This window comes from Diceros bicornis, chromosome 31 (assembly GCF_020826845.1).
Source record: "Diceros bicornis minor isolate mBicDic1 chromosome 31, mDicBic1.mat.cur, whole genome shotgun sequence".
Taxonomy (NCBI): domain Eukaryota; kingdom Metazoa; phylum Chordata; class Mammalia; order Perissodactyla; family Rhinocerotidae; genus Diceros; species Diceros bicornis.
Genome location: NC_080770.1, coordinates 34,573,552 through 34,599,699, shown reverse-complemented (window position 1 = coordinate 34,599,699; position 26,148 = coordinate 34,573,552). Strand labels below are relative to the sequence as shown.

Sequence of the window (26,148 nt, the reverse complement as noted above, 5' to 3'; positions counted from 1 at the left end):
ACAGAAAAAGTCACATTGAGGAGAGAGTCAGAGCTAATATTTTGTCTTGGAACAGAGATTTAAAGATGATGTCAGGAAAAACATTGAGCACATGGGGAACACAGAGCACCAGGTAATGCTAGGTTTGATGAGGAAGCCTCTATTTGTCTACGTTCAAGTGATGGCATCCACAGAAGAAACTGGTCCTGCCCGAGACCTCCTCCTCCGGTTGCTACCAAGGGGCAAGCTGCATACGCTGTTACCCTTGTGGGCCAATAACCACACGCGTGCATTTGATTAGATTTTATTTTCAGAAAGGCATCATTCATTCCAGTTTGTCTAACAGATTACATAAGCAAGGGGTTTTAAAATAATGTTAATGAAGAAATTCCACCTTCATCTGCAAAAGTCAGGCTATGCCGTTAAATATAGTCGAGATTATAAGATTACAAATGTCATTAAGTCAACCAGATCTTGAGGATTATTTACCAACACCCACAAGAAAAAAGCAAAACTCTGCCTTCCTGAAAAGGTAAGTCACTTTTTAGGAAACTGTTAGAGCTTTTGAAAGCTTCAACATTTGTGATTATGCTAACAGCCTTTGCAAATGTATTTTACACAACCTGTGTCCAGTTAGCTAGGGAGCCACCAGGCTGGACGTCGGCAGGCCAAGCACAACCCTGCAGATGTGCTGCTGTTCATGATGACATCTGGAGGCCTCAAACTGCAGCCCAAAGGCTCTTCCCACGGCATTCGTACATTACACACACACAGGAAGAGTAACTCCCCACCAGGAACATTTACAATAAGTACACTTAATACTGCCAGTCACAGGTAACAGACACGTGCTCAGTCTTTAACTGTTTGTGACAAAGCCAAGCTACCCGACTATTCCAATAAATAAGAGGAGGGACTGTTTTAACACACCATTCACTGACTGCTGTGAAGTCTTTCTAGTGCAAGATAGCAAAGCCAATAGAAAATTTAGGGACAGAGGAAAACTTGGATTTCAGTCCCTGGCACCTCTCTACAGACAGACTTGTGTTTCCACACCCTGCTGTCTGGAGAGCTGACCTCCTTCCCTGCCCGACACCTTCCAGCTGAGAAGACAAGTCATTCCAACCTCTTTGCAGTGCGAATCTCGCTGCCCCTGACTGACAGCCACATCTGGAACACTCCTCGTGTCTACATGCAACACAGGGGCCGTGAGGGGAGAGGACGGGAGCACTCCCTCTGAGCGAGACTGTGGAAAGAACCCTTGCCCTCTTCTCCCAGAACAGCACTGATCATACTGTCTAACCACCCAAGGAGTCAGAGGGGAAGTAACTGAGGATCACAGAGAATCTACTCAAGCTGTCAGTGCAAGGGCAGAGGAGGAAGCACGTAACCGCGCTCCAACCACGTCACTCTTAACCTCCTCCCTCACATGGGTCTTCTCTGCGAACAGGACTGCTCTTCACACTCTCTGCGTCCCTCTCTCTCATCCAAGCCGCTCTGGCTAGTTTTAGTCTTTCCCAACAGGGTCCAGCTGAAAAACAGAAAGCCTTTGGGATGCAGCAGCAGAGGAAATAAGGAATATTTACAGAAACAGGGAGTTTAGGAGAAGCCCTCCCACTGTTGATTCAGAGAAAAAGGTTCCAGGCTGCCGCCAGCAGCGGGATCAGCAGCAGAGCTGTTCTCCCTGACGCGCTCATCCCGCCGTCCTTGTTACACAAGTCCTCCCGGCAGCACTGGTACTTCAGCTGCTTCTCCCCTAAGGTGTTGGAAATGTACTCGAAGTTGCAGTCCTCAAACCTCCAACACTGGTGGTAATATCTTCCTGGCTCTGTGGGGAAGCACACACGCAAGTGTAAGCAAGCAAGTGGGTCAAGTTCTGTAGCCACCCCAGAACCCTCAGGTCTACTTCTCAGAACCTCTCCTGCGGAAGTGGAGACACTGGGGCAAGAACATGCACCCCAGTTGCGTTGTCAAGGGGAACAATGAAGTAAATGATGACACAGCTCCAAGTGGAACTTTTCCATAAAACCAAAGTCTCATCAGAGCCAGTACAGTTGTGTGTGGAGGGCAGACAACAGGCAATCATACTGATGTTGTAGAGATTTACCAAACTGATGTTTCGAGATTTTCAAACACATGCCCCACCCCGTGAAACAGATCTCACTTCTAGAGTTTATGCTATGAAGTTACTTGTGAAGAAGATGAAGATATGTGCTCAAGAATGGGCCCTGTAATATCTGTAACATCAACAAACTAAAAGACAAACAGTCCATTTTTAAAAAAGCGTTTGAAGAAATTATGGCAGAGCTGCATACAACGGAATTCCATGCAGGGAAGGAGTGACACAGGCCTGCGTGTGTTGATGCGGAAAGAGTCTGAGTTTTAAAAAAATACAGAAAAATAGATAAATTGAACTTCATCAAAATTAAAAACTTTTGTGCTTCAAAGGACACTATCAAAAAATAAATAAAAATACACAAAAAGGGAGAAAATAGCTGCAAATCATATATCTGATAAGAGTCTAGTATCCAGAATATATAAAACATTCTTACAACTCAACAATAGAAAGATAACCCAATTAAAAAATAGGCAAAGGATGTGGATATTTCTCCAAAGAAGATATACAAATGGCCAATAAGTGCACGAAAAGATGCTCAATATCATTAGTCGTTAGGAAAATACAAATCAAAACCACAATGAAGATCACTTCGCACCCACTAGGATGGCTGTAATGAAGAAATTGGAAAATAACAAGTTTGGCAAGGATAGGGAGAAATTCATTCATTGCTGGTGGGAGGGTAAAATGGTGCAAACTTTGGAAAAGTCTACCAGTTTCTCCAAGAGTTAAAAGAGAGTTACCACATGACCTAGCAATTCCACTCCTAGGTATATATACCCAAGAGACCTGGAAACTATGTTCATACAAAAGCCTGTACATGAATGTTCACAGCAGCATTATTCAAAATAGCTAAAAAGCGGAAACAACCCAGATGTCCATTAACTGGTGAATGGGTAAACAAAATGTGGTAGATCCATACAATGGAAAAATTTTGGCCATAAAAAGGAAGGAAGTACTGATACATGCCAGTGGGTGAACCTTAAGAACATTATGCTCAGTGCAAGAAGGCAATCACAAAGGACCATGATACTGTATGATTCAATTTATATCAAATGTGCAATATAGGCAAATCCCCGGAGAAAGGAGATAGTAGCTGCCACGTTCTGTGAGAGGGAGGAATGGGGAGCAACTGCTAACGGGTAAGGGGTTTCTTTTTGGGGTGTTAAAAATCTTCTGGAATTAGATAGTGGTGATAGCGTACAACCTTGTGAAGACACTAAAAGCCACTGAAATGTACACTTTAAAATGTACATTTTCTGGTATGTGAATTATATCTCAATAGAAAAAAGCCGAGATGCAGAGCAGTATGTAGAATGTGATCCATTTGTGTAAAGAAAGTATATGTGTGGGGCAAATGCATTCATTTTCTCTGGAAGGATTCCCAAGTAATTTAACAGTATTATCTTCTCAGAGGACTATTCTCCATTTATACATTTCTGCATGGATTGAGATTTTTAAAAAAGCCATTGCATAAATTTATTTTAAAAATATTTTAAACTTCATTTAAAAATCACTGGACTGGGGCCGGCCCGGTGGTGCAAGCTGTTAAGTATGTGTGCTCTGCTGTGGTGGCCCCGGGTTCGCCAGTTTGGATCCCGGGCACGCACTGATGCACTGCTTGTCGAGCCATGCTGTGGCGGTGTCCCATATAAAGTAGAGGAAAATGGGCACGGATGTTAGCTCAGGGCCAGTCTTCCTCAGGAAAAAAAAAAAAAGAGAGGAGGATTGGCATCAGATGTTAGCTCAGGGCTGATCTTCCTCACACACATAAAAAAATCATTGGACTATTCAGTAACCAGGAAAAGTTTCCAAAAGAACATGCCACTATGGTCCCAATTTTTACACACACAGGAAAATAAAGACCCAAAGTATACGTGCCAAGTTTCTTATAGTGGCTTTTTAATATTTAGAAAAATTATAAGTGAAAAAAAAAAAAAGTGTTAGTTGAGAGAGAAGAGTTATGGTACATTGTCCTCTCCAAAAATAGCTGTCTATGCACCAAGACTATATGCTAGATGCTGGGGACAGAAAGATAGAGAAGGTAGGCCCTTGCCCTGGAATCATTTTCTTATCTTCTGAGCTGGAAAGAAAAAAAATACAGATGCCCATTTCCTTATTTAAGACTTATAACCAATTTATCCAATTTCATTTATAGTGCAGAACAAAACATCTAAGTTCATAACTGCAGGTTTACCTGTCCTGTCCCCCACTCATAGGGGATGGGTGTTTGGATGAGATTTTAACGAAGTTTGGTCCAGTGACAGAGGTCAGACAGAGTGTTCCCATGGCTCTACTTGCTTGGTCATAAGTATTTCAGTGGATGCTTCTCATACCGTCCTAGAAGTTGCTGGAGAGTAGGACGAGTTCCTTCTTCAGATAATACTAATGAGGCATTGCAACTGGGAAACCATTAAAGCTACCAGAATTTTAATCAAGGAAGATTTAACAGCTTGGGGAGAGCAGAGAGTAATTTATTAATAATTGCTACCTGGGGCCGGCCCGGTGGCGCAAGCGGTTGGGTGCGCGCGCTCCGCTGCGGCGGCCCGGGGTTCGCTGGTTCGGATCCCGGGCGCGCACCGACGCACTGCTTGGTAAGCCATGCTGTGGCGGCGTCCCATATAGGGTGGAGGAAGATGGGCACGGATGTTGGCCCAGGGCCGTCTTCCTCAGCAAAAAAAGAGGAGGATTGGCGGATGTTAGCTCAGGGCTGATCTCCTCACAAAAAAAAAAAAAAAATAATTGCTACCAATTGATCACTTACTACGTGTCCTGCAGTGAACAAGCACTTTACCTGAATGGTCTTTGCCTAACAACTATATGATGGGGCGTGTCCCACCAAAGCTGCTATTAGAGTCACCAAAACAGAAATAGATTCTACAGGTCACTGGAATGTCAGAGGTCCTCTCTCTGCTTGGCATGTCCTCTCCACTCTCTTTGAAGGCTTGGCTTGAGTACACCTTTACCAAGCAACAGTCCCTAGTTATCCTAGGCACCCCTAAGTGTGCCCCTTATTCAGAAGGCCATTACAGCAATGATCGCTTGGCACCGTCATCAGAGGCTTCTGCCAGATTCTAAGTACACAGTTTATACTTCCAGGACGTGGCCAGGACGCCAGTAAATAGTGGCTGAATTAACACGCAACACCTGTCTCTCTTTTAGATGTAATCTGCACAGCATTATCATACCCATTTTCCCTTCTAACTGCCCCACTGGCCCCAGGAGATAAGTATCCCATTTAACAGCTGGGGGAAAACATGGCCAGAGTATTAAATGATTTCTCCGAGGTAGTGCCTGGCCCCTGACTCCTGTTTCTCGCAGTGTGCCCTGCCTCCCCCAGGTGGTGTCCATCAGAGCTGGAGGGGGATTGAGATGCTCTGTCAATATCTGCCTGACCATAAGGTCAGAATAGCTATATTTCAAGAACTTCTGTTTTCACACGTCTAGCTGAAGTTTTGGGACTTATGTTCATGAGAAGAAGAAAAATATTTAAAATTTGCATTATCCTTTTTCTTTTCTGGTGAGGAAGATTGTCCCTGAGCTAACATCTGTGCCCATCTTCCTCTATTTTTTGTATGTGGCACTCTGCCACAGCATGGCTTGATGAGTGGTGTGTAGGTCCATGCCCAGGATCTGAGCCTGTGAAACACGGGCTGCTGAAGCAGAGCACGTGAACTTAACCACTATGCCACTAGGCTGGCTCCTGCATTATCCTTTTTAAAAAATAGATTTTATTCTTTAGAGGAGTTTTAGATTCACAGCAAAATTGAGCAGAAAATACAGAGTTCCCATATAGCCCCCTGGCGCTCCCACCTCCCATCCCAAACATCCCCCACCAGAGCAGTACCTTTGTTACAAGTGATGTGTCTACACGGACTCATCACTATCACCCAAAGTCCATAGTTTATCTTTGGGTTCGCTCTGGGTGTTGAACATTCTATGGGGTTTGACACATGTATGACATGAATCCACCACTATAATCTCATACAGAGTATTTTCACCGCCCTAAAAATCCTGCGCTTCACTCGTTCATCCCTCCCTCCTCCCCACAACCCCTGGCAACCCCTGACCTTTTTACTGTCTCCTTAGTTTTGCCTTTTACAAAATGTCAGATAGTTGGAATGATACAGTATATAGCCTTTTCGGATTGGCTTCTCTTACTTAGTAATATGTATTTAAGGTTCCTCCGTGTCTTTTCACGGCGTGAAAGCTCATTTCTTTTTAGTCCATTGTCTGGATGGACCACAGTTTATTTACCCATTCACCTACTGAAGGACATCTTGGTTGCTTCCAAGTTTTGGAAATTAAGAATTAAGCTGCTATAAACATCTGTGTACAGGTTTTTGTGCAGATACGTTTTCAACTTATTTGGGTAAATATCAAGGAACATGATTGCTGAATTCTATGGTGAGAGTATGTTTAGTTTTTTGTGTGCGTGTGTGAGGAAGATTGGCCCCGAGTTAACATCTGTGCCCATCTTCCTCTATTTTGTATGTGGGACACCTGCCACAGCATGGCTTGATGAGTGGTGTTAAGTCCACGCCCAGGATCCCAACCCATGAATCCCCGGCTGCCGGCAAAGCGGAGTGCACAGAACTTAACCACTACACCACTGGGCCGGCCTGAGAATATGGTTAGTTTTTTAAGAAACTGCCAAACAGTACCATTTTGTATTCCTGCCAGCAACGAATGAGAACTCCTGTCACTTCATATCCTTGCCAGCATTTGGTGTTGTCAGTATTTTGGATTTTAGCCTTTCTAATAGGAGTGTCTCATTATTTACATTAACCATTTCTAAAACTTAACAATTCATTATAAGATGAATAAGTTCTGGGGACCTAATGTACAGCATGGTGACTACAGTTAATAATACTGCATTACATACTTGAAATTTGCTAAGAGAGTAGATCTTAAGTGTTCTTATCACATTGAAAAAAGGTAACTGTGAGGTGATGGAGGTGTTAATTAGATTGATTATTTCACAGTGTATACATATATCAAATCATCATGTTATATACCTTAAATAGATACAACTTTTATTTGTTAATTACACTTCGATAAAGTTGGAACAAATTAAAATAAAAGTTTAACAATTCAGATAAGAAACAACAGGATTTGAGAGCTGGAAAAAGATTTTGGCTCTAGTCTCCTTCTCTCTTTTCCTCTCCCCCACCTCTACCATCCAACACGCACTTTTCATAAATAAAAACAGAGGCAGAAAGAACTTACTGGTGGCAGGACAGAGATCAGAGCTCCTAATTGCTAATCTAATACTTCTTCTACATGTACTTTTGCCTTTATTCTCTCATTTGGAAACTACACTTTTTGTAGTGGGGGTCCAAGAGACACCAACAACCAAGGTTAAGAACCAGGTCTCCGTGCTCACACGTAATGGGTGCTCAAATATTTGTGGAGTGAACGACGAGGTTCTCTCTGGAGCCTTACTACGCTTTCTACATTAACAATGCATTAATATGGTCCTCTAGCTGCGGCAGAGGAACTGTCCCCTACAGAATTGAGGATCTCGAATGTAGGGCTTGGAATTTTAGCTGCATTCCAGGAATTTATATCAATTATCAGATACTTCTGTTTTTTAGACAGGGTAATTCTAATTTGTCCTTACTTATTGAGGGATTTCTCCTTTTGGGGAAATTAACCTTCTCGTCCTTTCGATCAGGTTGTTTTGAACCTGTGGGTCTCCCAAGCCTTTTATGGACTTACCTGATATGTTCAGCATTCCTTGGTGTGGATATGGGCGAGTTTGTGGGAGAAGGTACTAGAGTGAAATAATCTTGAAGGGTGTTCTTATTTTTATTTCCTAGAGATGTAAGTCTGGGGGTTTACCTGGTGCACTAAGGAGGTCCTGAAATAGCCATTCCTTACCAGTGTCATTTCCACACATTGATTCAAGCCAGAACCACACCCAGCAAGAAGAGGGCACGGCTTTGCTGGTTTCCTTCCCCTGTCTACCATTTCCTAAATTCTATTTCAATAGGATTTATGGATGTGGAGATTCCACAGTCTAACCGATTTGGAAAAAGCAGATCTGACAGGACTCGTCGATATTAGCAGTCCCCACCCCTGCCCATGAGTGCCTTGACCCTGCTGTTCCCTTTCCCAGGAACACCCTTCCCTCCGAGCCCCTTACTTCCTACTTGTCCTTCAACCTCAGCTTGAGCCCCCTCAGGTCTCTCTCTGTACTAAGTACCCCAGGGATGAGACAGAGGTATAAATGAAGCCATTTGTGATAGCTAACAGGCTTCTGTCCTAATTGTAACTGCCTCCTTTCTTCATCCCTGCATCCCCACCCCTAGCTCGGGCTCTGGCACGCAGCAGGCTCTCAAAAGTCTGGGAGGCAGCCAGTGCGGCTGGAGCGAGCACAAGCGTTGGAATTAGATGGGTTCCCACGTTGAATCCTGAGTTGGTTACTAACCTTAGTCTGTTGCTTAATCTGAGCCTTGGTTTCCTCATTTATGAAACAACAATAAAGGATCACCCTGAGTGGCAGGTGGGAAGCGGTCAAAGATGGATGGAGAGCGCTTCGTGCCACATGCAACTGGTGCTATGAAATGGCAGCTCTGACTTATTAGATCCAAGTCCACCGAGGACGAGAGGGGCACACATTTTCCCAGGCTCTCACAATCCCATTACACTCAGGAGGGAGGGAAGGGGGAGGCTCTTACCGGCTTTGACCAAGAGACACGAGTCAAAATTGTGTGAACAAGTGATGCTGTTATTGCAGGTCTTCACTGGGTTAATACAGGAGTAGCACTGCAGGCTGTGACCTAGAATCAGGAAGAACACCCGTCAGGACCTGTCAGACAGCACTGACGTGCCCTCCCGGCAGGGACAGAAAGCCCACCACCTCCCTCAGCATGGGCCGGCAGCCAGCCCACGCAGCGAGCTTCCGTTCCCATGCACGTCGGCCGCGCATCACTTCTAAGCTCAAACTATAGTCCCTGCGGCACTTTTTGGGCCCTGGTGCAAGTGCAAATATGAAAGTTTCCATATTTCAAAAAGCCTTCTCCCTCCTCACCTGGAAGAGATTAATCTGCAATGTAATGACGGACAAAAAGGAAATTAACAAGAGAATAAACTAACAGAATTCTATAAATGCCTTCCCAGCAACGAATATTCTCCATTAAATCACATTCTCATGGACTGAAAATCAGTGTTTGGCGTACCTATCTCTGTGAAAAAGTATTTTCAAATGTGAAATGCATACAGTCTCATTACAGGTCAGGATTAACAGATGAACCCTTGAAACATCAGGCCAAAACGCCACCCCCATTGTCTGCAGAGGACAAGACAGACGCCCGGAGGGGGGCAGTGATGACCCACGGACACCAAAAGCACTGCGAGCAGCAGAGCAGAGCCACCCCTGCCTCTTCTCCCCCAGCGCCAGCGTTTGCCATCTCTGCGTGAGGGAAGCCACGATGAGGACAAAGGCGCAATTTCTACAGTCTCTTCCCTGCTCCAGACATGTGTTCACACGCACGAGAGGACAGCACGCAGGGCAGGCATTGTTCTAGCTGGCCGTCTGGAAAGGCTGCCCACAGGAGTGAACTTTCTCCTGGTCAGAGCCAGAGTCCACTGGGCTTCTTGACAAACCTTTAGACAGAGGAACCAAAGCTCACGTCCAGAACTTCTGTGGGGCAGAAACGGCCATAGGTCACACGGTCACTCAGTGTCCACCTATCTGTGCAACTCTGTGCCAGGCTCTCCATCTTCACAGAGTTGTTACAAGAGGCAGGCTCCATGGGCTCCATCCCCATTTTTTGAGAGAAAACTAAGATGAAGATATTAACTTGTCCCAAGTCACATAGCTACTAAGTGAGGGAGCTGGGGCTCCAACCCAGGCCATCAGTTCTGAACCCAAGCTTGGCTCAACCGTGACGTTCTTCTAATCGTCCCAAGTGGGAAAGAGAAGGAAGCAGCACAAATTGCGGGGAATACCCAGGTCAGGGGCAAGCAATTAGCCAGCGACGACTGTTCAATATTCCAGCTACTAAGCCAGGGTGGAGGGGATCTGCTTCATACCCGACTCTCTAAGGAAGGGCCTACATGCACCCAAGACCCGTCACAGAACAGTTGATGGCCCCAGACGCAAGCCTGCTCCGTACACAAATGCCGACTGCGGGCAATCGGGCATGACCAGGCTCCTCTAATAACGGGAAACACACTGGGTAGAAGCACTGAGGCAATCAAGTCGTGTTGTGACACAGGTGAGCCACATTACAACTGACCCTGGCTAGCATCAGCAGAGGTGGGGAGGGCGAGGAGCACGACTTTTTCTCGGAAGGGCAGGGCGTATTCTAATGTGGCCTTGGGCTAGTTTCCTCTTGGCTCCAGCTTCCTCAACCCTAAAATGGGCATCACAGCACTGACCCCTCCTGGGGTGGCTGGAAGGAGTAAATAAGGTGGGGTTTGGCAAGTCCCTAGCACATAGTAATTGTCCACTATGTGGTGGCTACTAATACACAAGGCACGCCCCACGTGGCAGGGGTCTTTTTTGCTGCTCATTGTAGTGCTACTTTCTCTTCTCTCCCCACAAAATAAAACTTGTAGTCCCAGCACAACACAGGCAGAAAATGACATCTGACCCTTATGATGCAGCAAAGCAGGTCGCACAGGTGTTTGTGCTGCAGACGTAAAACTCAGGAACACACAGCTCCCTTGGGAGCCGGGGGGCGCCCAGCGAAGAAGTTAAGAGCAGACACTCCTGGACCAGGCGGTTTGGGTTCGAATTCTGGCTGGACCATTTCTGTGTGATATTTGACAAGTTATTTAATCTCTTTGGGCCTCAGTCTCATCATTTGCAACATGGTGATAACAGTACCTACTCCTTAGGGTTGACGTGAGGATTAAATAAGTCAATACAGGTCCATGCTAAGGATGGTGACCGGTACATAGAAGATGTAGGCACCAGTTGCTGCTGCTATCACTACGGTCATCAGCAGCCTGTCGTCACCAGACAGGAGGCCCCGGGCTGAAGGAGTGAGCTCAGCGCTCTAAAGACAGCATCCAGGGAGGGGCCCAGCAGTGTGTGTGTGTGTGTGGGGGGGTGACACTTCAACTGCTGAGTCTACCCTCCTCCCCCTAAAGAGCAGCTCTGTAATTCAGGACGGGCTGTAACCCAGGAAGGTGCTCCAGTGAGGGCAGGGCCGTAACGTAGGAAGGAGCTGTCACACAACCCTGGACCTGTAACACTGGAAGCACAGAACCAAAGCAGGCCTGAGGCCAGAGGCATCAGCTCAGTCTTCCTGGCAGCCTAGATGGTCGAGATCCACCCCTCTGGCCCACTCACCTGAACGGCAGAGGACAGCCAGGATGAGCAGGAGCCCGAGCAGGACAAACCCTTCTTTGCTTCCCATTGTGACTGTCACAGAATCTGGAAGGAAGGACACAAAGGGTCATCAGGAACCAAGAAAGGACTGCCGAGGATCTCAGAAACCAGGAGCTGGGGGCTGCAGGAAACATGGGGATGGAGCTAGCAGACCAAGAAAGTATGGAACTTACCAGGCTGGGGTGGCATGAACCAGGAGTGCTCTCATTGGAGCAGTGCCTGGTCCCCACCTCCTGCCTTGAGACTTCAGCTTACTGAAGAGACGCTGCTGGTCCTGGTGAGGGGGCAGCTATGAGGCGTCAAAGCACGCCGGGCCCAGAGGCAGGAGTACCCGGGCGGCCCCAGCTCTCACCCACAGAAGCCTCCGAGTTCACTCCGGGGCAGTGGGGACAGTGCTGTCTTCCCCAAAAAGGTTGTTCAGTCCAATGAGAATACCAGAAAAGTACTTCCTACAGCACCTGCACCCCCTGCTCTGCCAGCACCACCCCAAGCTGCTGGCCCAGCAGGCCGAGTGAGGGCCACTTCTCCAGGCCACGTCACCAAGTGCCTCAGCAAAAGGGTGACTCTGGAGGGCACCAGTATGCATTCAGCAGCAGCATGCCTGAAAGCTCTGGCTCCGCCCTTAGCAAGTACGATGGGGATACCTCCTTGTTCACCCTGGGGAGGTAAAGAGGGGGTCCAGGCAACTTTGATGACCAGTCCCCATTACATTAATGCCTAGATGTGCAGCAGCGAACATCAAGGGAGAAGACGGGGAGGCTGAAATGCCTCCAACCCTCCCTTCGCCTGCTAAGGAAGCCAAGGCACAGGGAGGTTTTTTTGTTTTGTTTTGTTTTTTTTGCTGAGGAAGATTCGCCCTGATCTAACATCTGTGGCCAGTCTTCCTCTATTTTGTATGTGGGTTGCCGCCACAGCACGGCCACTGACAGACAAGTGGTGTAGGTCTGTGCCTGGGAACTGAACCTAGGGCACTGAAGCAGAGCGCGCTGAACTTAACCACTAGGCCACCAGGGCTGGCCCACAGGGAGGTTTTTAACTGCCTAAGTCCAAACTGTGAGCAGCAGACCTAGGAAGTCTGCCAGCCCTGCCCCTACACCCCTGAATCCATTTTGAAGTCAGGAAGTGAAAGCTCCTCCAAACTAGGGAGCTCCACGCTCTACTCTCCTGAGGCCTGCGGGCCAGGCTCCTGCCTGGCCGACTGATGGGGCTCTTCATGGGTGAGCTCTGCCCTCCTCTCTGTTAGGAACGTCATCTTTCATCTTCGAAGGTCATGTGCCCCTCAGGAACTGGCTGACACAGGCCAGGGGAGGGTTGAGAAGTGGAAAGGGTGGGGTCTGACACTGCCCATAGAAGAAAGCCTGGAGTGAGTTATGCCTGGGGAAAGAGACAGTGGCTTTCTGACGTGTGGGACCCAGGAAGGCCTGGACTTTCTGTAGCTGAGTAACCCCACTTTACTTTGGCTTCTTCCAATCCAACAGCCTACCAATGCCCCCCTGCCCGTGCTGACCCTCCAGAGGGTTGGCTGCCCATAGCGACCCTGCACAGGGAGGATCTGACACTGCCTCAGGGCAGTGGCTCAGAGCTTGGACCATGGAGTGGCGAAGACCTGGGTGTAGGCTGCTGAGGCCGAGCCTCATTTCTCACCTGTAACAATGCAGGTACACAAGAGCTTCCCAGCACCACGAGAATTAGGTGAGACAAAACAAAAGTGTGCTGGACACAGGCAGTCATGGGAAAGTGGTGCATGTTGCCCCTTTCTACCTCACCCTGGAGCCCCATGCCCAGCCACACACACCGACTCCTGCCCCAAATCAGACAGGCATGTCTACACCTTCAAGTCTGAGTATCTGACTCTCTGGGGATCTTTCTTCTTATTCCCTGACCCTGAGAGATGGACGACTGAGGTCTCTGTACTGTGGTAGATCAGGAAGAGGCCCTGGCCCCCTGCTGGCGCCGACCCTCTACCTGGAGCCAGACGCGTGAAGGGAAGGAACCATAACTGTCTCCCCAGGCAGTGTGATCCAGGCCCTGGCCCGCTTGGTTCCTCACACTCAGAGGTTTCCGGGTAGAAAGGGTGATTTGCACACTCCAGTTAGACAGGGCCTGGGTCTGAGAGCTGCTGCAAGTGAAAGCGGAGAGGAAGGTGCCCATCTGAGGTCCCCAAACAGGGAGGCAGGAGCTTCCGACACTTCCTAAAAGTTAAGAATAGCTGCTGTGTCCCCATCGGAGGAGGAGGGACCTCCTGACTGGGGTGAGCGCTGGAAAGGTGTCAGGCTGGCAGGGGCTGCCAGCTCCAGGAGACTTCCCTTGGAGTGGTTTTCGACATAAATAACACCGTTAAGACAAACGGGCCTCAGTGGCGCACGCGGTTAAGTGCGCGCGCTCCCCTATGGCGGCCCAGGGTTCGCCAGTTCGGATCCCGGCCGCGCACCGACGCACTGCTTATCAAGCCATGCTGTGGCCGCGTCCCATATAAAGTAGAGGAAGATGGGCATGGATGTTAGCCCAGGGCCAGTCTTCCTCAGCAAAAAAAGAGGAGGGTTGGCAGATGTTAGCTCAGGGCCGATCTTCCTCACACACACACACAAAAAAAAGACAAACGGGCCTACAGAGAACCATCCCTTGAGGAAGCACATTAGAGAGAACCAGCCCACTAAGAAAGGCTCATGTCTTAATAAAAGCAGCAGAAACAATACAGTGAACTGGTTAAGGGGCAGGCTTTCAAGTCCGGTCTGGAGGGCTTTGAACAAAGCCTTGAATAGTTCTGGCTCTGCCACAGCCTCGAATAGTTCTGGCTCTGCCACTTACTTGCTGTGTTACTCAACCTCTGAGGCTCCCTTCTTCATCCAGTAAACAAGGGAAAATTACATGTACTGCACAGCACAAGGCCTGCTCAAAGAAAGCACTAGGAAAGCAGTAGCCACTGTTAGCCTTACTGGGAAGTCCTGAGGTTACCAAGAGAAGACACTGGGCAGGGAGGAGCTGTTGGGGGGTGAAGGGTGGGGAGTGTGGACAGAGGGTGGCATTAGGTGAGGAAGCCAGACACACACTCTGGATGGGATGAGTGGTGGAGATCTCAGGCCCCAAACCTAAGGCAGCACCCAGCTACCAGGTTGGATGGTCTCAGCTTCAACTCCACACAACTAGCTGGTAGTCCCAGTAGCTGCTTCTGTGACATGGCTGCAGGAGGGCAAAGAGGCAGAAGGAGGAAGTGGCCAGGGTGCTGATGACAAGTTTGAGCTGTTCCAACCAAAATAAGACCAGGTGTTCACTAACCACGGCTAAAATACGAATTTCCAAGAGCAAACCATCGTTATGGAATGGGGAGTGGGGCATAAAATAGGTGATGGTTTTCAAGTTATTTTATAAGTGTCCCCAAAATGTTGACAGTAGTAATGTTAAGCAGAATTATTTATGATTTTTAATTTTTCTGACCCTTTACTTTTTGCCATACTTTCTCCAAATATTCTATAATGAACTAAGCCTTACTTTAATAATCAGAAACATCAGGAAAATCCACACATTACATTAGTAGTCATATATCATCTGTCTTTCGGCAAATCTGTTTCAGAATTGAAACAGAAACAAACTGAACCTCAAGTTTGAAGCTCTTTCCCTGGTCTAAAACATCCTCCACTCTAAATGCACAATGACGCCCGTCAGTCAAGTGTAGACCAGACGGTGGACCAACCAAAGGAGGCTGCAGTGCCGCTTCCAACGCAGCGGGACCAACACTCACACGCAGCGCCCCAGAGGCCCCTCTAACTCTTCTCTGAACACATCAGGACTCACGGCAACAGTGGATTTAATTCCTGGAAACAGCCCAAGTCCTCCTGAGAAAGGTACACAGAACAAGACGGGGCGATTGGACAGCACCACTAGGAGCCACCCCACAGCTTGAAGCCAGCCTCAGGAGGGGTGGACAGATTTCCTGGGTGGCTCTGCAAGGGACTCTGAAGGGAATTCCTTCAGGGGTGCTCCACATAGGCTTTTGTGCGTGTGTGGGGAAGATCAGCCCTGTGCTAACATCTGCCAATCCTCCGGAAGACTGGCCCTGGGCTAACCTCCGCGCCTATCTTTCCTCCACTTTATATGGGACGCCGCCACAGCATGGCTTGCCAAGCGGTGCGTCGGTGCGCGCCCGGGATCCGAACCAGCGAACCCCGGGCCGCCACAGCGGAGCGCGCGCATTCAACCACTTGCGCCACCGGGCCGGCCCAGATAGGCTTTTCATCAGAGGAATAAGTAAACAGTCAAGGATATATAAGCATGGTTTAAAAGAGTAAAAATTTAACAACATTACATGTCCAACAAGAAGATGAATAAATTTTGGTACAATTCCATGGTGGGGAATGACACAGCCATGAAGAGTAACAGACAAGGAAGTTTGTTCACAATGGATTAAGACAACAGCCAGTTTAAAAATAGCTATAATTTTATTACTTTTTCTTTAAAAAAAAATGCATATATATACACACATACATACACACATGCATATAAAAAAGCCTTGGCATATCACATCAACTTTTCTGAACATTTTGGAACATGTGATTAACAGAATGGTAGAATTATGAGCAGCTTATGTAAGCTTAAATATATTTTCTTAACAATGAACATTTTTATAGAAAGAGCTCTCAATATGATAGAAGACTACTTTAATGTATTTAAGTATCATTTCACTTGCAGTTTCTTAACTTTTTATTTTTCTACTACTCAACCTGATTAGGTATAAAACATATACACCACCTCTCAAAATTGGCTACTGTGAGTTAAAAGATGTTTCATGTATAATATATTCTCCTATGTCTGTATGAAAACAGTTTAGTCCCACCCTGTCTTTGTGAAAAATGAGGCTGTGGTGATTTTCTAGTGGTCGTGAGAGAGAGACCTAAATTCTAACCCCACTTTGCTGCCAACCTTAAAACAGTCAACTCCTTTACTTCGGTTCCCAATTTGTGAAGTGGTAATAATTTTATAGAATGATAAAATATAAAAATAAGACCTGAGAGTTTTAAAGCTCACCACGGACTAAAATGTCAGTGGCAGTTAAGGAACAACAAGCAGACAAAGGCACACACAATTCGCGGGTTACTCTGTCCTGGGCTCAGACCCGACCTGCAGATAATATCTTTACTTCTAGGTGCCAGATTTCCGAATTTCTTCCAGTTTATCAGGATAGCAAATAAACAGTGGTAGAAGTCAGGAGAAATGGTTGATGAACTCAGGGCTGTTCTATATGAAACAGTCTAGTCAGAGACAGTTACTGTCTTCACATATGGTAAGGGCCACTGAGGAAGGAAGGGAGAGGTTCTTCTGCGTAATTTCCCAGGACAGCATGAGGGTCAAGGGGGGAGGCCTTCTGGGCTTCCTAAAGAGCTCCCCACCACCTCCTCACCACGTGCCAGGCACTGTGCAAAGAGCCAGCACATCTGGAAAGCAAGTCCCCCGGCGAAAAGTACAAATCTCCCCACCACTTGGAAATGCTCAGAGAGTAGAGATCACAAAGCAGAGATGTTGAGAAAGATTCCTGCAGAAAGCAGCAAGGGGTTAAAACAAAAGACCTGTGAAGTACTAAAGACTCACTCTACAATAAAACCAACCTGATAATTACGTATTCATCACCACCCACTTGAGATGTAAGGGGAAGCTAAAAAGTCACAAGGTGATTTACAAACTCAGGCATCCCCAGTCAAGTTCCTGGAAATGTTTTGAGCAGCAAATTTTGGATAGTCCGAGCCTATATTCCGTTATTTTAAATAGGAAAACAAAGACATGTTACTGTCCATCCAAAAACCCCAGCTAGTCCCCCAAATATCTACTCATCTTTCTATCTATCTAAACAAGCCACAACATTTAACACACCAACTATTTAATACGTAACTTAAGGAATTCACCGGTGGGCATATTTACTACTTCAAAATAGGTTCAGTCTCCAACGCCTACTCCCCAGTCATCTTCACAACGACCAGCCATGAGCCCACTGTGAGCAGGGGCCAGGCTAGGCACTGGGCCACCGTGACTGCTGAGCTAGGCAAGGCCGCACTCTCAAGAACCTTACAATCTAGCGAGGTGGACAGGACTGGTCCTCCAACTTTAGTGGGCATCAGTCACCTGGAGGGCTGTTAAACAGAGCACTGGGCCCCACTCCTGGCGGTTCTGATTCAGTAGGTCTAGGGTGGGGCCCAAGAATCTGCATTTCTAACCAGGGACCACCCTGAGAACCATTGGGTTAGCAGTGACCTGGGACAGGGGACAGGCTACCTTAGATAGGGTTGGAAGTATCTCTCCCAACAGGGCCGTAAAGAAGCTGTTAGTTTTGACGGAATAATTAGGGGCCTCCTTTCCTTTTAAAGGCCCATGAGGTTACACTGGGCCCACGGTCACTGAACGCAGCCATCAGGCCAGCTCCTGTTTCTGCATCAACTTCCACTTACCGAGCCAACTTCCACTATGGCCAGTCGCCATGCCAGGTGCTTCTGACATGTGACCTGTATTTAATCCTCACACAATGCTGTCAGGTAAATGGAGTCTCTGCCTCCATTTACAAGAAGAGGAAGCTGAGGGTCGAGGAGGGAAACTGACTTACGCAGCTGCAGTAGGAAGAATAAATCACACCTGTCTCCTCCAAAGATGCCCACATCCTACCCTACCAGCCCGGGTACCCGGGAATACAGGCAACCAGACATGGCAAGTGACTTTGTGGATGAGATTAAGGGTACAGAGATTATTCTGGATTACCCAGTGGGCCCAGTGTAACTACACTGGGAATCGCAGAGGAAGAGGAAGGCAGCAGAGGCAGTCAGAGGGACGTGAAAACAGAAGAGGCAGGAGATTTGAAGAGTGAGACGGACTTCGCCCACCTTACTGATTTTGAAGACAGAGGAAGGGGGCCACAGCCGAGGCATACAGGTGGCCTCTAGAAGCCAAGAATGGTCCTCAACGGACACTCAGCCAGGGAATGGGACCTCAGTCCTCCAATCACAAGGGTCGTATTTTGCCAATAGCCTGAATGAGCAAGGAAACAGATTCTCCCCCAGAGCCTCCAGTAAGGATCACAGCCCTGCTGACACCTTGATTTGAACCCAGCAAGGCCTGTGCCAGACTTCTGATGAACGGAACTGTAAGATGAATCAAGTTGTGTTGTGTTAAGCTGCTACATTTGTGGTGATCTGTTTCAGCAACAATAAATAACCAATGTGTACACCGACCTCAGAACTGGTACGTGGGAGAGCAGCGTTTAAACCCCGGGTCTGAGTGCCTAATCATAGTTCAACTGGTGGGGAGGCTTCTTGTGAATTCAGCTGCTGAAATAAATGAGTTCAGCTGAGGCCACCGGAGAAGAGGCTTTCCATCGGCAGTATTTCCACACGATTCACAGGTGCCCAGGAGTACAGCTCCTGCTCCTGGGAGCCGGGGGCCTTAGAGGCTGCTGCCCTTTAAGGCTAGTGAGTGTCCTCAAAAGTAAAACCAATGTTCTCATTGTATAGGATGTTAATGGAGGCCCCGGGGGATGAAGTTACCTGTCCCAAGGCAACAGGTTAGCTGCAGAGCCACCTTGGGTGGATCTTGCTTCCATTCACCAGGGGCCGGTAACTCACAAGTAGCTTCACCTCACCCCGTGGCTAGTGGTGTCGGGGGCCTGGACCTCTGCCTCCCTATCACTTTGCACACACACGGTGCCTGGGGCAGCTGCCTAGACAAGATCAGTTACTCAGTTCAGAGAAGTAATTACATCAGCAGGGAGAGACAAAGAGAAAGCCACATCATAATGAGCAGCCCCTCCCAGCCACCTTGAGGTCCCACTGCCAGAGACAACCACCCAGAACTCGCTAAACCACACAAATCTGCAGCTTCCCCTACAAGGGCTTTCTCTGTAATTTGTTCCAGGACGCCAGGTCCCCAGCTCTCCAAAGAGGGCCTCTCCTCAAAGAGCCTACTCGTGGCCCTAGCCTTTGAGGTTATACTCTTATCTGTTTAACGAAGATATTTCACAAAGACATGGGGCATCGGTACAAACTCGTCTTCCCTTTGGAAAACCTCAAGCACCTCTGGGCCTGGTTTTGCTTGTGGTAGTCGGGCTGAGGTTCCTCCAGGGCTGGCCCAGAATTTTTAATGTGCTTCTTCCCAAGAGCTTGTCCCTGCAGCTGTCAAAGACGAATTCCATTATACCCCTGCTCTCCTCACCCTAAAATCCATTTTATTAGGGCTTTTATTTCTAAGCCACTCAGCATAATGAGTTGCTTTCCTTACAGCCAGGATCAACAAACAGCTTCCTGCTTCTACCCTGAAAACACAGACACCCCAAGTCGCAGGCTTATCTGGTCCGCAGGGACGCAGCCCCCACCTGCCTTGCGGTGACCAATTTCGCACCAGAGTAAAGAACCACATTTGGGAAAATTTTGCCACCTCTCTCAATTAACATTCTGAGCTCTGTGTGCCTTCCTTGGAGAATTGGGAGTAAGCTGCGGGAACATGAACAGTGGGGAACATGAATAACTGCTGTGGGGTCACAAGGGTACCCCAAATATTAAGAGCCACCATTTGTTCTCCAAATACCACGAGGCAAACTGAGCCCTCTCCATGAATTCTCTTTAGTCCTCACAACGCTCTACCACGGCAGGCCTATCATGTCACTGGTGAGACAGTGAGGTTAAGCAGCTTGCTCAGGATTACCCAGCCAACAAACAGCAGCGCCGAGTCAAACCCTGGTCTCACGCCAAAGCGCGGGCCCTTGCCCACTCCACTGTGACACAGGAACCTGATAAGGCATGTGAACTCTGCACTTCTCTTCAAACACGCCACACTTCAAACTGTGCTGATTCTAGGTACATTCCAGAGCCACAGTCACCCACAGACATGTCACCCACAGACCATTAAGTTAGATAAGGCAGGGCAAGGTGGTGGGAAAGGGACGTTTCCCTAAGAATTGCACACACAGTAATCTTCTGGTCACCTCTCCTGTGTGTGGGCTACATCTCTGAGTTTGCCAAAATTTGGGCTGCTTTGTTTGGAATGAAGGAGAAGTATGCAGCTGAGAGAGGTGGGCAGCCAGGTCCCAGCTGGGGCCCCTTGACCTCTTTAGGAAAGTCACCACCAAGTAAAAACACGATTTTTAAAACAATCAGCTGGTCACAGCGGGAGGCACTTTCCAAGTGGAGGTGGCTAGTAGAGGAGGAAAGGAAAGCACTGGCACAGAGGAAAACCTGAGGGGCCCTCTGAGCTAGAGCCTGCTGGAGGTGGCAGCCAGGTCAGTTCACTTCTCCACAAACAGGGACTCCGAGGGCAGAGAGGAGACCCAAGTGTCCGAAGTCACACAACTACCGCGGGTGAGCGACGGACCAGCTCTGCTCACTGGGCCTCCCGGCGACCCCGAGAAGCCATGTCCGTGCCGCTGCGGCGCGGCGGAGAGAAGAACGGAGTGCGTTCCCCGGCGCAGCGCCTGGGCCGGCACAGCCTGCTTCTGTTGGACGGCAGCGCGACCCCCAGACACCGCCGCTTTACGAGTCGGCTGCCCCGCCAGCCCGAGAAAACAAAACCTCACAGCAAACTTGGACATATAATGGCGAGGTTTACACCACGCCCTGCTTTTTAAAATCCAAAATTTAGACCTCTAGGGCAACGAAGAATGTCGTGACCAGTTAGGGGTGGCGTTAACCTCTTTCCAAGCCCCGATTTCTTTTCCCTAAATTGCAAGAGCTTCCCTTCAGAGCACAGCGAGGGCTCAGGGCAGGGTCCCCGGCGAAGGCACAGCGCCCCGACTTAGGATGGGCCGGCGCTCCGCGGGTGCGCGGCGCAGACGACCCCCCTGCTACTGGCGGGCAGCCCCACCAGCCAGGCCACCGCGAGAGGAGACGACCCCCACACTTACAGCTGCTCCGGTTTTCATTTTCAGTACAGTATGCAATAAATTACGTGAGCTATCCAGCACTTGACAATAAACCGGCTTCGTGCGCGATGACGGTGCCCACCGCGGGCTCATGTCCCTCTTCTGAGCGGTTTCAGGCAGGCGAGGCTAAGCCGGGGCGTTCGGGCCTTAGGTGTATTAAATGCATTTTCATGTTAGGATATTTTCAATTTCCGATGATTTATCGGACGTAACCCCATCGTAAGTCGAGGGAGATCTGGATTCCTGAGGGGATAAGAGCACGGCCCGCGGAATTTGGGGTGCTTCGGAAGGAGCGCCGCTCCCCCTTTCTCTGCTGAAACAAAGGGATCCGCGCTCCGGGGCCGGCGGTGGGCGCACCGAGCGGGCCCGGGCGCGGGGCTGCCGCCGGGCCTGCTCGCACCCTCCGACCCCCCGCAGCGCGGCTCGGCCCTCCCCGGCCGCGGGCCTTACCTGACAGCGCCCCGGGTCCCGCTTCCAGCCGCGGCTTGCGCGCCCGGCCCAGCGCGTCCTTACGGGCTCGGCGCCGGCTCCGCCCCCCGCGCCCGCGCGCCGCGGTCTGCGGGCCTGAGGGCACCGGCGCGGGCCCCGCGCGCAAGGCGGCTCGGACCCCGGGCCAGGTCCGGAAGAAGACGTGTGGCCAGGACTAGATTAAGACCTTTAAAACCTCGGGAACGGAAAGTTTAAGGTGTCCTCCTCCGTTTACCGGAAACAAAAACAATATGAAACTCCAAGAATTCTGATTTTCTCTTCGTTTTTAAAAGAAATTATTAAAATGTTTTTCAAAACTTTTTTGTGGCCATGCCAAGCTTCCACTTGCCCGACTGTCAGGTTACGCAGTCCTGCTGCAGCCGCAGGCTCCTTTCTGCTCTCCAGCCGGACACATCCATGCCTTGTGACTTGTTTGCAACCAAGATAAAACTCTGTTATGGGTTTAAAAGCTTACATTGGCCAGTCTAGGACCAGAGTCACCGTTATTTTTATGTGAAGATGTAACTTGAAGTTTCCATGTATCACTTCGGCTTTAAGAGCTCCATGGAAAGGAGCAGGAGGAACAACAGGCCCAAAGTACAGTCTTTCTCCAAGAGATGGACCTCTGTGGGGGACCATGAGACACTCGCTGAGGATCAGGCTAAGAAGGTATTGCATCTCAGGGCTGCTTGTGCTGACTCGGGAGGGGAAGAACGAATGAGATAAAATTCAAGCAGGGGATATCATGTGATAACTGATTATGGCATGTGCCTCTACCAGGATCCTCTGATGGCTTGGGAATGGCAGGGAATAAGTCTCATCTGGTGGTGCCCAGATCTTGGGGTTCCTCTATACAAATGAGAGTCTCAAATCAGGACTTGCTGTGATATTTAAAGTGTGTCTGCTTAAAACAGCTACCAAGCGTATTTCCTGTGATGGCTTAAGAGCCCTTTCACATGCGTTATCTTATATGCATCCTATTAGCTGTTTCCTGCTTGAAGCTCTCTTGGATCCTGAGATGGCACTCTCTCCTGGTTTTGCTTCCAGTTCCTTGACCTTTCAGTCTTGAGATTCTTTTCCACTCGGTTGCTGTTAGTGCCGTCCGGTCGATTCCGACCCTTAGCGACCCTGTATATAGCAGAGCAGAACCCTGCCTGGTCTTTTTGTGCCATCCTCTCATCTGTTCCCCTAACCACTCATAATCTGGTGTTGCCTGGGTTGGATGGAGAACCTTGGCTATGTGTGCTCCCTGGGAGACTGTAGTGCATCCACTTTGTTTTACCTTAGAGATGTGTATATTTGCACAGGATTTGAAAATCTTTATTCTCCAGTCCTGACTGCTTCCTCGATCTTCATATTCATACCCAAGTGATTGCTGGACATCTCCACCTATATGTACCACAGACATCTTGAACTCAAAACGTGTCCAAATCTCAATTCATCTCCATTGTTCAAATGCTTTTCCTGGTATTTTTTCATAAAGGGACCCAGAAACCTGGGAATCAACTTTGATTTCTTCCACTCCCTCACATCTAATCACCAACTCCTGCCTACTTCATCATTTAGATATCTCAATTTCTTCTCTTCACTCTACTCATACTACTGCTGCCCTAATTCAGGCCTGTAGCATGTCTTCCTTGGGCCATTACAATTCCTTCTGACCAGGTCTCCATGTTGCCCAGGTTAATTCCTGCATGCCCTGCCCCTTCTCCACCTATCCTCCACATGACTGCTGAAGACCTGGCTGGCTTACCTCTCCAGCCTTATGTGACTTTTTATTTTTCTATTTAATTTTTCCCCTTTCTCATCATCCTTCCCGGAATACAATATGACTGCAGCTGCCATCTTGCAACCATTAGGTGACCTTTAACATTGAAGTCTCGTGCTAGAGATGGCAGAACAGAAAGATGGAAGGAATCTGAAACGTTGACACTATTGGGCCACCATATCAGCCCTGAACTAGTTACCTCTGAGTAAAAGATAAGTGGTGTTCGCAAGGGACCTCAGAGCCAGAAATGGCCTTCACTCCACCAAAAGCATAGTCTGACCGACTGTGAGATCCCTTTGTGTGTGAATATACATTCTTGCCAATGAAATAAAACATCAGTCATAAATCACACCCTGGTATGAGCTAGACGTTATTCATTCAACATACTAAGAGAATGTGGAGTTTGATGAGAGGACGAGCACACCTGAAGCATCCTGAGGAGCAAGGGCTGGATGGAGCTGTGGGGAGACGGGGGCCTCAGGAGTACTCCGGGACCTGAGAGGGGGGTTATCTGGAAAAGAGAGGTAAAGAATTGCAAGAAATCCTGGGGCCAGCTTTAACTTGCAACATTATTTAAATTATTGTTTTATTAGGAAAGTTTTTTTTTCGAAAAATCAGTGGATTGATTAAAAAACAGAGAGATGGGCATAACAGAAGAATGTGGTATGCTGATAATACTCTATTAAAAAAATAAGCAGGAAAAACCGTTAGTCCATTTCAGAACATTTTGACGTATGCCAATATGAAAGGGTGAGTTTACCTTTGTGATCCCTGATGGCAGCTGCCCAACCCTGTCTGCACCTCCCTCTTCCTACAGCTTCCCTACAAAAGAACTGTTCTTGGGAAAATGGAAGGCAGAGCACAGGACAGGATATAGTCAAAGCCAGGAAATGACTCTAAATGGGCAACAGGCCAAGGAGTTTTGATCTCATCTTCAGTCTTAAGAGCAAAAGCTTACTAATACTAGTTTATGGAAAATAGGCAATTACACACAATACAGGATCGGAACTAAAGTTTGTTTTTAAAATGTGAGTTTTTGACACTTGGAGGATTTCATTTCAAACTCTGAATTATATAATTAGAAAAAAATCCATGTTTCAGGAAAACATACTTAACGTAAAATTCATGTCACTTATCACAAAGTTAGTCAAGTGTATAAAGCAGAAACAAAACAGAAGCAGTATTTACAAATTTAGACTACATGAGACATTGTCAAGAAGCTTTTGTTAATAAACAACACAATACATACTTTTACACACATTTCAAAAATGATGCATCTGTGAACAATATGATAAAGGTCATAGTGCTAAAGACATTAAAATTAAATTCAAGGTTGTTGAAGATTTTAAATTAAATTCAAGGTTGGTAGAGTTAAAGACTAAATGCAAGGTCAAGGTCATAATGATAAAGACTTTAAATTCAAGGACAGATTGTCTAAGAAAGGACCAACAACTAGCAGTCAAGCTATTTAGTCAATTAGTTCCCTGCGAGTACAAAATATATAGGAATCACTAAATGGATTAGCCTAATTACAAATTCTGTTCATTTCTAAATAAGTCACAACTTAAGAGGTCTTTTCACAGAATCATCCAGTCACAGAGTTTCTCTCCATTCTTGTGTAGGTATTTCTGCTACATTTTAAATCCTTATTCAAAACAACTCCCTCCCATTTCCCTATTTTTATAAGTATAAAATATTTTAAAACAAAGAAATGTCTATTGCTTAGCTAGAGAACTAGTCCACCAATGACTTCTAGAAGAGAAAAAAAAAGTTCCCATTTCCTCCTCTACCTCAAAAACACAAAGCAAATCAAAACCATCCAATTCCTAATGTAGTGTCGCATAGAACCCAGGGCCTGGAACAATGTTTCATGCTAATTTTCCTGCTATATGCTGAGAACAATTTATTTACATTATCGAGAAATCTATTTAACAAACTGGACTCATCCCGGTGCTTCCATCAGCAGAGGCTTGCTAAAAAAGGCGTGAGCAGCGCCGTCTGCGAATGGGAACATCAAAGACTCTCCTGCGTCTCTCCTCCTCCTCATCTTCATCAGACTCGTCCATATCTGCTGAATCGTCGTCTTCCTCCTCCTCCTCCTCCTCTTCTTCTTCCATCTCTTCATATTCATCAGGACCCATTTCCTTGAAAGAGAAAACAATCTTTTGATAAGAACTTCCATCAGTTTTTAATACTTACTTAATGCAAATTCTCATTTATCTGGAATCTAAACAACCAGACATGCCAAAATATGAATTTTTATAGACTTGAACGGTGCATTTTCATAATGCACGTGCTGATGCAAGATTCTAGAGTGCATATTCTATCATATGTTTCAAAATGCTCAATGCAGGGCTGGCCTGGTAGCGCAGCAGTTAAGTGTGGGCGTTCCAGTTCGGTGGCCCAGGGTTCACAGGTTCAGATCCTGGGTACGCACTGACGCACAGCTTATCAAGCCATGCTGTGGTGGCGTCCCGTATTAAGTAGAGGAAGATGGGCACGGATGTTAGCCCAGGACCAATCTTCCTCAGCAAAAAAGAGGAGGATTGGCAACAGATGTTAGCTCAGGGCTAATCTTCCTCAAAAAT

At 47.6% G+C, this 26,148-nt stretch overlaps 2 protein-coding genes across 3 annotated transcripts in view; both read right to left on the bottom strand.

Moving 5' to 3' along the window:
• Positions 1-267: 267 nt before the first annotated feature.
• On the bottom strand, positions 268-21,869 carry CD59 (CD59 molecule (CD59 blood group)). Of its 2 annotated transcripts, none has more exons than XM_058527176.1 (4): positions 21,775-21,869; positions 11,400-11,483; positions 8,776-8,877; positions 268-1,804 (listed from the first exon to the last, which is right to left on the bottom strand). In XM_058527176.1, the coding sequence occupies exons 2-4, from the start codon at positions 11,464-11,466 to the stop codon at positions 1,602-1,604; spliced, it is 372 nt and encodes a 123-aa protein (XP_058383159.1). In that variant the 5' UTR covers positions 11,467-11,483; positions 21,775-21,869; the 3' UTR covers positions 268-1,601. The 2 variants fall into 2 exon arrangements, with proteins under 2 accessions (XP_058383159.1, XP_058383160.1); XM_058527177.1 differs by lacking the exon at positions 21,775-21,869 and adding an exon at positions 21,307-21,639.
• A 2,688-nt stretch (positions 21,870-24,557) lies between these two features.
• Positions 24,558-26,148, bottom strand: part of FBXO3 (F-box protein 3) — a 32,240-nt gene continuing 30,649 nt past the window's right edge. Inside the window, exon 11 of the mRNA XM_058527174.1 lies at positions 24,558-25,704. Coding sequence (XP_058383157.1) covers positions 25,534-25,704 — 171 coding nt within the window. The 3' untranslated portion in view covers positions 24,558-25,533. The remainder of the gene's footprint in view (positions 25,705-26,148) is intronic.

Bases quoted from the DNA above. Each gene is read 5' to 3' on its own strand.
- CD59 (XM_058527176.1), bottom strand. From the start codon at position 11,466: ATGGGAAGCAAAGAAGGGTTTGTCCTGCTCGGGCTCCTGCTCATCCTG. The intron at 8,878-11,399 runs GTGAGTGGGCCA...TCCTGATTCTAG, and splicing joins GGCTGTCCTCTGCCGTTCAG to GTCACAGCCTGCAGTGCTAC. The intron at 1,805-8,775 runs GTAAGAGCCTCC...GCTTCCCCACAG, and splicing joins GTGTCTCTTGGTCAAAGCCG to AGCCAGGAAGATATTACCAC.